The following is a 16492-nucleotide window of genomic DNA, read 5'->3' on the forward strand; positions in this document are numbered from 1 at the left end:
ACATAAAGAACCTGAACTTCATTAAGTCCTGAGACCAGGTGTGCAGTTTTACCTGGGAGATTGTGGATTTGAGTACCTTCCTAAGCCAGAGATTGTGGGTTCAAGTCCCATCTGAGGTGCAAGTCAGGTGGGTTCGAGTCTCATCTGAGGTGAGATTAGGTTCAAGTCCCAAGCTGAGGTGCACGGTTTCAAAAACTACAATGAGGTATCACCTCACACTAGTCAGAATGGCTATTATCAAAAAGTCTACAAATAATAAATGCTGGAAAGGGTGTGGAGAAAAGGGAACCCTCCTACACTGTTGGTGGGAATGTAAACTGGTGCACTATGGAAAACAGTATGGAAGTTCCTTAAAAAAATAAAAATAAAGTTACCATGTGATCCAGCAATCCCACTCCTTGGCATATAACTGGAGAAAACTCTAATGTGAAAAGATACATGCACCCCAATGTTCATAGCAGCACTATTTACAATAGCCAAGACATGGAAGCAACCTAAATGTCCATTGACACGAATGGATAAAGATGTGGAATATATACAATGGAATACTACCCACCCATGAAAAAGAATAAAATAATGCCATTTACAGCAACATGGATGGACCTAGAGATCATCATACTAAGTGAAGTAAGTCAAAGAAAGACAAATACCATATGATATCACTTACATGTGGTATCTAAAATATGATACAAATGAACTTATTTACAAAACAAACAGACTCACAAACATAGAAAACACACTTATGGTTACCAAAGGGGAAAGGAGGGGGGAGGAGTAAATTAAGAGTTTGGGATTAGCAGACACAAACTACTATATATAGAACAGATAAACAACAAGGTCCTACAGTATAGCACAGGGAACTATATTCAATATCTTGTAATAACCTGTAATGAAAAAGAATATGAAAAAGATTATATATATGTATAACTGAATCACTTTGCTGTACACCAGAAACTAATACAACGTTGTAAGTCAACTATACTTCAATTAAAAAAAAGAAAAAGAAAACCTCCTTAATATCTCTTCTACTATGTCTGTTGAATTCTTATACATGTTCCTGCACTTAATTTGTTGTCATTACGGTACATAATGAATCTCTGGAAAATTTTGCCATACATTCATGAGAAAATGAGAGTGAAAAAGGTAAATAACTTTATCTTACAGACCCTGTGAAAGGTTGACCTAGAAAAATAAAAGAACTCACTCTTTAGTAAAGTGGTATAATGCAACATTATTGAACAAAACTCACTATTTCATTTTGAGCAAATTAGACCATAGATATATTAAAATGTAGTTGATAATATTTAGTTCTTTGTAAAAAAGATGTTTAAAAATTAGCAGGATGACACACTTTAAAAAATAAAGTCGATCAAAGTTTGTTAGAATACAGTTCTTATTAAGAAAACTGAGGTGGCTCTGAAAAGATCCTTTGGTTTGCGATGCTCAGGTGGTCCGGAGGCAGCTCATTTGCCAGTGATGTATCGAATTACTGCCTTGGTGGCGCTGGATATGGCGTGCTTGCCCCTCTTCCCAGGCAGCAGCAGGCGCACGGAGGTCTGCATGTCTCTGGAGGTGAGGGTGGAGCGCTTGCTGGAGCGGACCAGGCGCGCCGCCTCGCCGGCGATTCGCTCAAAGATGTCCTTCACGAACGAATCCATGACGTTCACGGCCTCCTGCGAGAGGCTCAGGCCCTCCTGGACCCGCTGCAGCACCCTTCCGAAATAGGTGGCAAAGCTGTCGAAGCCGTCAGAGAGGCGGCGGCGGCTGCAGCGGCGGCGGCAGCGGCTGCAGCGGCGACGGCGGCTGCAGCGGCGCTTCGGTGTCTTCTGCTCCGGGTTCTTCGGCTCGGCTTCCTTGGTGCCCGGGCTTTCTTCAGACGTCTCCTTGGTGCCCGGGCTTTCTTCAGACGTCTCAGACGAAGGCTCAAGCATGTCGGAATCGTCTTCCCCGCAGCTCAGAGGGAAGGACAGGGCGGCCGTCGAGGTCCCTTGGCCCGGTGTCTACTCCCTGCCTTCTATGACGTCACGGGCAATGCTCACATCTGATTGGATAAAATGCAAAGCAGGGAGGTCTGTCACTAAGGAACCCCATGTCACCTGTGATTGGATGGCCCCCTGCTTGGCCTCCAGTCAGCCAATCACAGTGGAAATCTGGTGACTTTAAACTTTCCGTGACCTGTACCAGAAAATCTTTGAACTATGCCCCGTGTAGGCAAAGTTCACCTCAGCTGATTTATGCCTACTATTTATGCATGAGAACTCTGAAAAGATGTCACCCAAGTCACCTACACTGAAGAAAAATCAGTTTGAGCTTCCTGAGCGAGTCTGACCTCCCTAACTCAAGTCGTTGCCGCCATCAGAATGACTTTAGCCACTTGGCGGGCCATTTTACTCCCACATAGTATCTTGTCTTTCCATGGCTGAGCCTCCGTGGCTTGAGCCGGAAGTCTCTGACATGGTCTGCAGAGTGCTCCTCGAAATCATGGGACATAATTGACCATCTACTGCCTCCAATTATGATCAAAACCCTCAGTGAATCAGAAAAAATTGAAATCTCAAAGCCACATTGTCCAAAGTTGGAACACAAACAGAAATGGGAATACTTTTAAAATTAGTAAAAATACTTAAACATTTCTCAAATATAAAGTTTTCTTAACATTCCTTAGGTCCTCAAAATACCCCACATGCTTGAATTTGTGAACAAAGGTAAGAGTTGTTGATTGAAAGCAATGATTAATTCTCTAAGAAAACACCATAGGAAGAATGGAAGGAATAAATGGGAAGTTCTTTAAAATAAAAGCGTATTTCTTGCAAGAATACATGACAATACAGACAGAGGCATTTCTTTAATGTGTTTCCTTACCAATAAATTGCAGAATTGGAATCAAAAAATGACTTAAGAAGAATTGAAAAAAGGGGGGGGGGTTCATCAATGTGGTTTCATCTGAAATGGTCAAGATTCCAAAGCTGTGTCCATTTGCACTTTTAAAGAACTGCTATTTCTACTGCTCATGAAATGTTTCCAATTATGAAAGCGGAAAGCTAATCTTTATTACCAGAAAATGTAATATGGTGATAAAACCAGTGAAGGAAGCTTGCCGTTCCTTATTTCTAAAGAATCCCATTTACCAATGAAAATACAAAAATCCCACTTGATGTGTTAGTAGTCAAATCCTTCCCTTACTTGTATACAAGGGACAAGAGACACATACAGTACAATCTCTGAATTCAGATCATTAACTTACAGTGATTAAAAATAAGCTAGCAAGCAAACAACAGGGAAGGAACCCCTCCAGTTTCCTCCACAATCCCCAAGTCTGAACCTCCCAAGAATGCTTTTATTTGTTTTTCCCTGGCCACTTTCCCACACTGGGCCAAAGGCTGTGGCTCACAAGCTTCCAGTCCATCACTGGCCGAACCAGTGAACAGGACGTGAGCTGCTCTCATTGGACACTCTTATCATCCAAGTGTTGCATAACTGCAGTATTTAGCTATGTCTTGTTTACTTGATTCTTCAAAGGAACTGTAATCATTATTGCAACTTTTGTGTACAGTCATTGTTTTACATTTACCTCTACTTGCTAATTTATTCTATTAACATTCCTACCTGCATCTCAGATCATCTGCTGTGATCTTTTTCCATCTTCCTAAATTACATTCTTTAGAAGTTCCTTTAACATGGTGTCAGTTGATGTAAACACGATAAGATTTCATTTTTCTCAAAAGTCTTTATTTCTCAGTTAAGCTCTAGAAGGAAGCCAGCACTGAGATGGGGTTAATTATGTGGGAATGTTAATCAGGATTACCATCTGAGGATGGGATGAGACATATATTTATACCCTCCCCTTGTTCAGACATTGGATGTGACCGTCTCAGGAAGTCCCTAACTTTGGGCAAATTAGCTCTCTGAAGCTGAGGAAATACCTGAAAGGGTCAATGGCTGAGGATTAGCACCTGACTGTACTCTCAGCAGCCGGTGGAGCAAGTCTACATTTGAGTGTGGTTTGGGGAGGCCCATCTTCATGTGTAGCATAGCTTCACTATTAAATGATACCTTGGCTAGATATGCAACTCTAGGATGACAGTTACTTTCTCTCAGCACTTGCTTTTGGCTTCAATTTATTAAGACAAAGAGGTCTGCAGTCACACTATTTGGTATTCCTTTTTTAGGCACTGCGTCTTTTTGTCTGCTATTTTGATCTCTAGGGTTACCTTGAAGGTTTACTATGATTTGTCAGGTCTGCTTCCTGCATGGAGGAACTTATGGCTCCCCCTAACTCTGGGAATTACCAGCCATTTTCCTTTGAATAGTATTTTTCCAATATTCACCCAGTTTTATGCTTCTGGAATGCCTATGTGATACTTATCACCTACTTACTCCATTCCTTGAGTCTCTTTGCCTCACCTTTATCCTTTTTTTTTCTTTTACTTTCTGTGAAGTATTCTATATTATTTCTATTATTTTATCTGTCTTCTAGTTCACCAATCCTCTGTCCAGCTATATCTCATTGGTTATGTAAAATTTCTTTAATCTTTTGTTCATATAATGAATGTTTGCATTTTCACAAAGAATACATTACAAGCTTGGAAGGAATAGAATCAGATTCATCTGAATGACTTAGAGTAGCATCTCCAGATATTAGGGAACGGGGAATAGGTTTTTTTCTTGAACTTTTTGATTTTGATATTTCTGTACCATGTTTGGCTTTTCTCTTATGTTTTCAATGAATTCTGTAACAAAGATAATGTTGAATAAGTTTGATTGCGATATGTTTGCTATATTAATACTATTTTCCAGGGTTGCTTATAATTTCTTATTGAAGTAGTAATAAACCTGTTTCCCTCAATTAGTCTTTTTTATTGAGATATAATGGACATGAAACATTAGTTTCATAATGATTCGATATATGTCTATATTATGAAATGATCACCCCAATAATTCTAGTTAACAGCCACCACCACACACAGTTACACATTTTTTTTCTTGTGATAAGAACTTTTAAGGTCTACTTTCTTAGCAACATTCAAATATACAATACAGTATTTAACTATAGCCACCATGCTGTATATTACATGTCTGCGAATTATTTAATTAAAACTGGAAGTTTGGACCTTACTTCAATCTTTACTGTTAACCATACCATTAGATCATAATTGCCCCTTTTCTTCAATCACCTTCTGAAGTGAATGATCAGATGTACTCATCTTATCTTCCAGTCTTCAACATCAAAACCCATTTTTCCTCTCTCTATCCTAGATTTCATATCTGTCATTCACCTTTGCACTCCCAGTCTTCACTGTCTATATGGTATATTTTAAATGGCATTTCACTAATCCTTCTATTCTATTTCTGAAATTTTAGGTGCAAAACACCCAAAGAGCTATAAAAATGTCCCAACAGATTCATTTTCTTAAAATAACTTCTCACATAATACAATATGTATGAGACTAGTATGCAAGATCAAGATTGGCAAAACATTTGTATGTCATATGGACAAACACTAGGATTTTGAAGCAGCGGTAGTGAGCATGATGGAAATAAAATGACTTACGCTGTGCATTCCAACTGGTTTACAGTTCTATCTTTGAAATGAGCATGGTTTCAAAAGAGGCTTTGGCTCCCAAAGTTTTGTCCCCTATGTGTATGACGATCTCAAGGCACTATTCAGAGGGATTTACTTGTAGTTGATCTCCTGACAATTTTCCTGATCACCTTGGAAAGAAAATTCTTTTTTTTTCAAGTTCTTTAATGAGATTTTTCTAATATTCCCGAATAATTTTAACTAATGACCCTCATGAAGGGGGTCCAATTATCCTAAATCCTTACTCTAATTTCCCAAGGAGAACTCTGGAAGTATAATGGCTCATCAGAGATCTTCCACAATGGGCTGAAAAACAAACAAAGAAATTTGTACCCAGTCCTGGATCAGGCGTTTCCTCCCTTCCTGCTGCACTACTTAGGAAAACAATTTCTAGTTTCTTGCCCTGCCCACAACCTTTCTCTTGAGTTCATACAGTTCTGCTAAAGCTACATAGATTTGTCTCTCCTGGAGGTTCCTGTCCCTCTTCTGATGGGTTCAAGGAAAGTTTTTTTTTTTTCTTTCACACACACACACACTGTATTTTATTTTTACAAGAGATAAATAGACTGACACCAAGCATTGTACATGGCTGACCACAACAAAAGCAACAATGATTGCAATTACCAAACATGAAACACACTCATACTATGTCATAATATTGACATTCAGTCCAGTAATCCTCCACTGTAACAGCTGCTTTACTTTGCACTGAAAACTGATTTGTATATTCTTTGCCTCTGAGTCCTTGTGGGATTTTTTTTTTTAATTCAAACAGAAAGTCACAAAAATTATACTCATCCTCATCAGTTCACTCAGTCCCATGTAATTAATTTTTTTTTCATCTTGATCTTTTGTTAGCACTTTTATGAGTTCATCAGTTATTCATTAGAGTTCTGAAAATGCTTATTCATTCAGTTCAGCAGTACAGTCAGTTACCAGAAACCTGTACTTGTCAGAGTCTTTTCCATGAATTTCTTGAAGATGAAACCCTTTTATAGGAACATATTTGCAAAAGCATCAGAGTACACCCAGAACTGTCTGTAAATGACAAAAGACTTAAAAATGACCACGGTTAAAGATTTGATGAAAGTTCATAATAATGCAGTTGACAAGAAAATTAGTTATTTCTGAGATATACATTTTAAAGTAATAACTAGGATTATGACTATAACATTATACCAGAACATATAAGGTTTTTAGAAATTTCATGTAATGTCTGAAACATTTATATTAACATATTTCCATACAAGTAACCCAATGAAAGTTTAGTATTCGTTGTTTTGCTTGTTTGTTTGTTTATACTGCAGGTTCTTATTAGTCATCAAGGAAAGTTTTGATTTTTGCAGATTATCCAGCTTTTGCCTCTTTGTTTGGCTCAAAGTGATATTCTTCACAGAAGAAATTACAAATTATTTTAAAAGTACAAATACAGTCCTTTAAAATATTGAACTAATAATGGAGTTTAAAGAAAGTCATAAACAATTCCTAAGGGTTGAAATCACTGAGTATCTTCTCCCTTCACAGAAGTAAGAAGCTAAAAATAAAGAAAATTAAACTAAGCAATGAATAGTCGGAGTGAAAAGAGGATGAATGAAGTCACCTTTTTTCTCTTAATGGGAAACTAAATAATCAATATGATGGAAGAGTCAGCACATGTGCCAATCTACAGCTCAGGTTTCATATCACATATACTTTGAATTGCGTCCCCTGAAATTCTTATATTGAAGTCCTAAACCCCAGTACCTCAAATGTAATCTTACTTGGAGTTAGGGTCATGAATGAGGCAATCAAATTAAAATCTGATATCCAGACCAGATTCTGGTAGAGTTCTTTGAAGCATGTACTCACTCGAAACATTCTCCTTTCTGTCAATCTGTGTGTCTGTATTTCTATGTCCAGGGGCCCAGGAGTAGGGGGATGGTATGTCTACAATGGTCAGAAACTTCATGCCACCAGAGGGAAAGGTTTGACCCGGATTACAGGGATTCACTGCATGCAGGAGTTCACCCAGATAAGAGTGAGTCAAGTGGGAAAGTATTCCATAGTTTAACGACACTGTGGCCCAAGGAACCCAGGACCTTGTGCTACGGACATATCATGTGTGTGGCACCCAGCAGCATCTCAAAAAGCATGTGTTGTGTGGCACTATTTGTTAGATTTGTGAAAGCTGCTCATTCCCAGACACTTCTCAGATGGATTAAGCATGTCTGTTCCCCTGCCTCTTGACTCTGGCAGGCCTATAATTGCTTTGACCAATGGAGTATGAAAGAAGTGATGTTATGCCCATTACAGAGCTAATCTTTAAGAGGACACATAGCTTCCGCTTTGCTGTTTGAGAGTTCTGAGCCGACAAGTAAAAATCTGCCTATCCTGCTGGACAACCCCTTGGAGAGGTACCTCCATGGCACCAGTATGAGTGTTAGTTGTCTTTTACGCTGCAGAGTAGTTTAAAGGGTCAGTTACACTTCTGTTTTGGTCAATAAATGGAATAGAAAATGGGGGAAATTTCCATTCAAGACATGAAAAATAACTTGACAAAATTATTTATATACATTATTGAAAATGCTCACCTCTGTGTGAAAAGTGACAGAAATTAATACTTCATTGAGATCTTTAATAATTGTGGTTGCTTGAATGGCTGCACCCTTAATGAAAAACTGGACTTTTTCTAATGGAAAGGGAAGATGCCAGAAAAAAGGAATTCTACACCATGCCCTAGATTTGGGGTCAGGAAAAGTCTCCTTGAGAATTTGTAATCACAAAGGTGTCCTCCTGTAGCTTTGGGGTTCATGTTAAACACTATCATTATGGTCCAAAGAATTCCCTGTTGTAAACTTTCTTCCACGGTTTGATCATCATATTGTATTTACCAGTAATAAAAAATAGCATTTATCCTTTCATGATTGGAACTATTTTGATAGCAGTAGAATTAGCCGCTCCTTGAAGCCCTCACAGGAAACACACCTGGAAACCTGACCATTAGGATCTTAGCTCATTGAAGACCTCCATTTCTTCAAGTCTTCCTAAGTCCTTCTTGGTTCAATGTCTGTAATTTATTTTTACATAAATACATTAAAGATATACGTTGCTTGAGTTACGTAGGGTTTTGAAAGGAATGTGTTTCTAATTTTTAAATATTTCCCTTTTACTGATTAGTTTCTTCTCACTCGGAAGGTTTCTAGGGAATTAGAAAAATAATTTCTTTCAACTAACACATATTTTTTTCATCAATTCCAGTATGTGTGGTATTTGGGGTACCTAAGTAATGTTAAAAAAAATTAAAATTTGCTAAATGTTAAATATTTTTAGTATTTATGTACAAGTATCCGATTTCTGTTTGTGGCCTGTCTTTGGAGAATGTGGTTTTACTGTTCTTTCTGATTCCCTGTAAGTTTGATAAGAATTGGAGGTAAGGGCTGGTCAGTTATATCCTATGACTGATTTTGAGGAGCACTCTGCTGACCAAGTCAGAGAGTTCCTGCTCAAGCCACGGTGGCTCAGCCATGGAAAGAGAAAATTCTGTGTTGAGAAAAATGGCCCCCAAGTGGCCAGAGTCATTTTGATGGTGGCAAAGGTTTGAGTTATAGAGACTCTCTCAGGGAACTCAAAACTGATTTTTCTTCAATGTAGGTGACTTCGGTGACATCTTTTCAAAGTTCTCATGCATAAATAGTAGGCATAAATCAGCTGCAGTGAACGGATGACCTTTTCCTACATGGGGCATAGTTCAAAGATTTTTCTAGTGGAGGTCACGGAAAGTTTAAAGGTCACCAGATTTCCACTGGGATTGGTTGACGGGAGGCCAGGCAGGGTGGCATCCAATGACACGTGACATGGGCTGCCTCAGTGACAGGCCTCCCTGCCTTGCATTTTGTCCAGTCAGATATGGACGTTGCCTGTGACATCAGAGAACGCAGGGATTATAAACCCGGCCACTGGCCCTCAGCAGCCTCATTGTCCTTCCCTCTGAGCTGTGGGGAAGGTGGCTCCGACATGGCCGAGCCTTGCCGTGAGACTTCTTCTGAGGAAAGCCTGGGCACCAAAGAGCCCACAGAGGCCGAACCAAAGAGCCCAAAGCAGAAGATGCCAAGGCGTTGTCGCCGCTGCTGCCCAGACAGTTTCATCACCTGTTTCCCCAGGGTGCTGAAGCAGGTTTTCACGAGGGCCTGGACATCTTCGAGCCCGTCGCCGAGGAGGCTGCACCCCTGGCCAGCTCCACCAAGCGCTCCACCATCACCTTCAGAGAGATCCAGACCTCCGTGCCCCTGCTGCTGCCCAGGGAGATTGGCAAGCACGCCACGTCCTAGGCCACCAAGGCAGTCATCAGGTACACCATCCTCAAATGAGCTGCTTCAGAACCACCTGAGCCTCGCAAACCAAAGGGTCTTTTCAGAGCCACTCACTTGTCAGGAAAAGACCTGTAGCACTGAAGAGTCAGATTGACTCTAGTTTTTCGACCTGTGCCATACTACTGCCCATCACTAAAACATTTTTAACTTGAAGTAAACATCAAACATTATCAGTTCTACTTGAATATATGTCTGTAGTGCAGTTTGTTCCAACAAAAATTGTGACTATTCCTTAACCATACTGCATTTCATAACTTACCTGAACAGTCATTTTAGTTCTAGGTCAGCCTTTATAGAGTTCCTTAAGGTCTAAACTATTTTTGTATTAATTTTATTTTGCATTTTAATTCTCATTCCCTGGGAGGATGTTGTGGAATTTCCTAGAGATACTTTATGTGTGATATAGCCAGAGATAAAGTGAGGAAGCAAATAAGCCCACCAATACATCCCTCTTCAACCTTTTTCGACATGTCCCATAATATTAAGTCATTTAAATGCACACATGAGTACTCAAACATATTACAAAATAGCTACCTGAAACTTCCAAGAAACAATTCACTTTTTTAAGTCACTGGTTTCTGAAATTACTACTGGAATTCATTCAGATTCATACAATTTATTGTTTCCCAATCGAGAATTTTTTGATTTTTAGAAACTTCAGGACCTTGCAGGAACCTTCAGACCTTCAGGACCTGCAATTTTGCATCACTGGATGATGAGAGTATCCAGTGAGAGCAGCTCAGGCCCCACCCTCCACTGATGCAGCCAAGGAGGGACTGGCAGCCCGTGAGCCACAGCTATTGGTCCAAAGAGTGATGGAGTGACCAGGCCTGAACCAATAACAGCCTTCCTGTGATACTCAACCCCGAGATAGAGTAGGAAGGAGGTGTGATAGCTTCCCTGTTGTTTTTCTGTTCAAGTACTTGCTTTGCACCATGGTGATTTAAGTACAGGCATCCAGATTTGGTAGTGGGACATGTCTCCATCTCCTTGCATCAAAATAAGAGGAGGATGTTCAGCAGTTAAGAGAAGTAAGATGACTCCTTCTCCTACCTCAAGTCATTTGAGTGTTAATGCTTATGATAATATTTATTTAATTTAACATCTGTTGTGTTCTCTTCTTGGTGCATTGACTTTTTTAGATTTGGTTTTTCTATAGGTATATTGCTGAATTTCAAGATAGTTAATAATTTTCCAATTCTTTTTCTTTGAATTGACCTCCAGTTTCCTCCATCAGTCAAGAGAGAACACACAGCCAGTCATGATGACCACCTACAGAGATGGGAAAGAACGCCATGCTTTTAAGAAGTTACATTGCTAGTGTCAGAAGAAAGGTAACAAAACAATTTTTATGGTTGAGCAGACATTCCCATCTTTAAGGAGATCTAGTAAATGTGAAATGCACATGTACACTACACATTAGGGAGGGAAGGTGGAGGCCCAGATGGACACAGTGAGAGAATTTTATCTTGAAATTTTCTTGTCCTGCTTTAAAATATAAATTTGGTTTCATCATATGATAACTTTTCTAGATGTACTGTGCAGCTAACTCAGTTTTCCTAAATGCTGTATAAGCTTTTAAAAATATTCCATAATAATAATAAGCTAAAATCTTGATAAGGAGGATTATTTGTCCTAATTCCTGATCTATTGCTATCAAAGAGAGCTCTGGAAGTAAAACTGACCCTGGCATGCATGCAATTCTCAATGAAGCTCTTTCTAGTTTCCTGACCTGCCCTCATCTTTCTCTACAGCAAGTGGTTCTCTGTCAAATGCAGAATTCTACATGTGGGGTCTCTTCTGTGAGAGTCTTATCTCTCTTTTGATGAGTCCATGAAATTTTTGTAGTTTATTCAGCTTTAGTCTCATTGTTTGGCTAAGGGTGATATCCTTCCAAGGTTTTTACATCCAAATCAATTGTTGTTTTAACCTATCATATATGTTCAAATAAAACTCTTAACACTGGTGATAAAATACTGAACTTTAAAGCAAATTATAAAACATTTCAAAGGACTGAATCCCACAATATGTTCCTGCTTCACAAAGTATGAAGCTAGAAATCAATGTTTTTAAAAGAAACAATTAGAAAATCATCAACTTTGTCAAAAATCAGCAATATATTTTTAGAAAAATTATGCAAGAGGCACTGTGCCAAGAAAAACACAATGATAATATTAATATATTAACATTCACTTGAATATTACCATTCAAATTCTAGAAGAAAAAGAAAAATCTTTATTTGCTGACCATCATCTTCTTATTCGATGCAATTGTCCAGAGACACGGGGCACTATGTGCTCTGGATTTATATCCTTAAATCACCAAGATGAAAAACAAGTAAAGTAACAAGACCAGCTGACAGAGAATCCTACACTTTCAGCCTCAATTTTCTGGCTGAATATCACAGGACGGCTGTGATTGGTTCAGGCCTGGTCACTCCACCACTCTTTGGACCAATAGCTGTGGCTCACTGGCTGCCAGTACCTCAGTGGCTGCATAAGGGTGGGGCCTGAGCTGCTCTCACTGGATACTCTCATCATCCAGTGATGCAAAATTGCAGGTCCTGAAGGTCTGTGTTCTAAAAATCAAAAAAATTCTGGATTGGGAAAGAATAAATTGTATGAATCAAGAAATAAGGAAACAATCCCATTTACGATTGCAGCAAAAAACACTGAAATACCCAGGAATAAACCTATCTAAGGAGGTAAAAGACATATACTCGGAAAAGTATAAGACACTGATGAAAGAAAGTGAAGACAGGAGAGAGTGATCAAGATGGTGGAGTAGTAGGATGTGAAAGTCACTCCTCCCACAAGTACACCAAAAATACATCTACTTGTGGAATGACTCTCACAGAATATCTACTGAACACTGGCAGAAGACCTCAAGCTTCTGAAAGTTCAAGAAAATCTCCACATAAATGGGTAGGACAAAAGAAAAAAAGAAAGGAATCAGGACGGGACCTGTGCCCCGGGAGGGACCTGTGAAAGAGGAAAGGTTCCTATACCATGGGAAGTCCCCTCACCAGCGGGGAGATCGGCTGGGACTAACGGGAAGCTTGGAGGTTCGGAGCAGAGCACAGCAACTGGTTTGCGGCAGCCAGAACAGAGAGAGAACTGCACAGATGGTCAGTGCCACAACCCTGCACTTGCCTGCCTGAGATGTGCATCCACCAGTGTGGGCAGGAGCTGGGTGCAGAAACTTGGGCTTTGGAGATCAGACCCGGGGAGACGACTGGGGTTGGCTGTGCAGAAACAGTCTGAAGGGGCTGGAGTCTGCTGCAACCGCTGCTGAGCGTGTACCTGGAGGAAACCTGGGCTCACCTTAGAGACCAGGCACCACTGTCTGGGGGGTGTGCGAGGAGAGGGAAAGGACCCACCTTTGCAGCCTTTTCCCCTGCGTGTGCTCTCAGGTGACAGAACACCACCTACAGAAGCTCCAGGAGCAGTTGTGAGCCACCTCCTCTACCATTGCAGGCTCCGGGGGCACACATGAGCAGCCACCACTGCCAAGAGCCCCAGGATCTGGCACCAGCTGCCGTATCTGCCCACCCCGTAACAAGGGGATAATGGCCAGCACATGCTGAGGAAAGAGGCAGCATGCATCCATGCTAAAAACAGCCCTCGCAACAAAAATATCAAACCCACACCAGCTACACAGGGATGCTCCCACATATAAATAGCCCTCCAAGAACACAGAAGAAAACTGTTTCCCCTAAACTCATAGGGTAAGAGAAATATAAGTAAAATGAAGAAGCAGAACCACTCCCAGTTAAAAGACCAAGAGAATTTTCCTGAAAGAACAAACAATGCAACAGACCTCTTCAGTTTAATAGATACAGATTTCAAATAGGAGATAATGAAAATACTAAAGGCATTAAGAAAGGCTATTGACAGAAATGCAGAGTACTATCAAAAGGAGCTAGAAACTATAAGGGGGAGCCAAGAAAAATTTGAAAACTCATTTGCTGAGATGAAAGCTGAGCTAAAGGCAATGAATAGCAGAATGAATAATGCAGAGGAACAAATAAGTCATCTGGAAGACAGAAGAATGGAAATCACAAAATCAGAACAGCAGACAGAAAGCCAAATGAAAAAAGAAATGAAAGCAACATCAGAGATCTATGGGATCACATAAAGCGTGCCAATCTACACACAATAGGGATTCCACATGGGAACGAAAGAGAAAAGGGGATCGAAAATGTATTTCAAGATATTATGGCTGAAAACTTCCCAAAACTAAAGAAGGAAACAGAAATCCAGGTACAGGAAGCACAGAGGGTTCCAAACAAGATGAACTCAAACAGACCTACACCAAGACATATTATAATTAAATGGCAAAATTTAAAGATAAAGAGAGGATTCTAAAAGCAGCAAGAGAAAAACAAAGACTTAATTACAAGGGTACCCCCATAAGGCTATAAGTTGATTTCTCTACAGAAAAGTTGCAGGCCAGAAGGGAGTGGCAAGATATATTCAAAATCCTAAAAGGGAAAAATCTGCAACCTAGGATACTCTACCCATCAGGATAATCATATAGAATAGAAGGAAAGATTTCTCAGACAAGCAAAATCTAAAAGAATACAGCAATCCTAAATCTATTCTAAAAGAAATATTAAAAGGTCTTCTCTACACAGAAAAGAAGCAAGAATCTATAGGAAAGAGAAAATCACAATTGGAAAATAAACCACTTAAATAAGCCCATACACAGATTTTTAAAAATCAAAACACTTTTGGGAAAAGGATGATAACCACAATGAACAACAAAAGGATAAACAAGAAGATGCAAAAGAGGACATCAAAATCATAAAAGGTTGGGGAGAAGAGTAAGAAAATGTAGAGTTTTTTCTTTTACTAGAATGTGTTTGAGCCTATATGACTCTCACTCTAAAGCAAGTAGATATAGGAAGGGGGTTAGACTCGAAAAACAGGGTAACCACAAATCAAAAACATCCAATAGATTCACTAAAACCAAAAAGAAAAAAACACAAGCATAAAATAAAAGGAAATTATCAAACTACAAAAAGACAAAGAAAGGAACAGAGAAGAAGCACAGAATCAACTGGAAAACAAGGTTTAAAATAGCAATAAATTCATATATATATATATATATATATATATATATATATATATATATATATATATATATATATCAATAATTACCTTAAATGTCAATGGACTAAATGCTCCCGTCAAAAGACATAGAGTGGCAGATTGGATTAAAAATAAACAAAACAAACAAGAGCCTATAATATACTGCCTACAAGAGACCCACTTCCGGGTAAAGGACACACATAGATTGAAAGTGAGGGGATCGAGAAAGATATTTCATGCAAATGGAAATGACAAGAAAGTGGGGGTTGCATAGTCATGTCAGACAAAATAGACTTTAAAACAAAGGCCATAAAGAAAGATAAAGAGGGACACTATATAATGGTGAAAGGATCAATACATGAGGAGGATTTTACACTCGTCAACATATATGCACCGAATATAGGAACACCTGAATACAGAAAACAACTACTAACAGACATAAAGAGAGAAATCAACAGGAATACAATAAGAGAAGGAGAATTTAACACCCTTCTCACAGCAATGGAGATATCTTCTATACAGAAAATCCATAAGGCAAGAGAGATCCTAAATGATACAACAGAACAGTTAAACTTAATTGATATTTTCAGGACATTATGTTAAAAAAACCAGAATGAACATTCTTGTCAAGTGCACATGGAACATTCTCTAGGACTGACCACATGCTAGGGCACAAAACAAAACCTCAAAAATTTAAGAGTATAGAAATTATTTCAAGCATCTTCTCTGACCAAAAGGACAGGAAACTAGAAATCAAACACGGGAAAAGAAATGAGGAAAAAAACGACTACATGGAGCCTAAACAACATGCTACTAAAAAACTGTGGGTCAAAAAGGAAATCAAAGAAGGAATTAAATTAAAAAATACCTTGAGACAAATGACAATGAAAACACAACCATACAAAATCTATGGGATGCAGCAAAAGCAGGTCTGAGAGGGAATTTCATAGCGATACAGGCCTTCCTCAGAAAACAAGAAAAATCTCAAATAGACAACTAAACTAACCACTTTAAAAAATTAGAAAAAGAAGAATAAATAAAACCTAAAGTCAGCAGAAGGAAGGAAATAATAAAGATCACAGAGGAAATAAATAAAACAGGTATTAAAAAAATAGGAAAAAAACCAATAAAACCAAGAGCTCGTTCTTGGAAAAGGTAAACAAAATTGACAAACCTCTGGCCCGGCTCACCAAGAAGAAAAGAGAGAGAACCCAAACAAACAAAATAAGAAATGAAAAAGGAGACATAACAACTGATACCGCAGAAATACAAAAAACATAAGGGAATACTATGAACAATTATATGCCAACAAATTTGACAACCTAGAAGAAATGGACAAGTTTCTAGAAACATACAGCCCACCAAAACTGAATTACTAAGAAACAGATAATTTGAACAGACTGATCACTAGAAGTGGAATAGAATCTGTAAAAAAAAAAAACCAAAAACGAAAACAAACCCAAAACTCC

The 16492-nt window shown here is 38.9% G+C and overlaps 1 protein-coding gene across 1 annotated transcript; it reads right to left on the bottom strand.

Annotated features, from left to right (window-relative positions):
• Positions 1 to 1463: 1463 nt before the first annotated feature.
• Positions 1464 to 1931, bottom strand: LOC137756388 (histone H2B-like). Its single transcript, XM_068532661.1, has one exon. It carries the CDS (start codon positions 1929 to 1931, stop codon positions 1464 to 1466), a length of 468 nt encoding a protein of 155 aa, XP_068388762.1.
• Between the last annotated feature and the right edge of the window lie 14561 nt (positions 1932 to 16492).

Source organism: Eschrichtius robustus, chromosome X, assembly GCF_028021215.1.
Source record: "Eschrichtius robustus isolate mEscRob2 chromosome X, mEscRob2.pri, whole genome shotgun sequence".
In the NCBI taxonomy this organism is placed as follows: Eukaryota; Metazoa; Chordata; class Mammalia; order Artiodactyla; family Eschrichtiidae; genus Eschrichtius; species Eschrichtius robustus.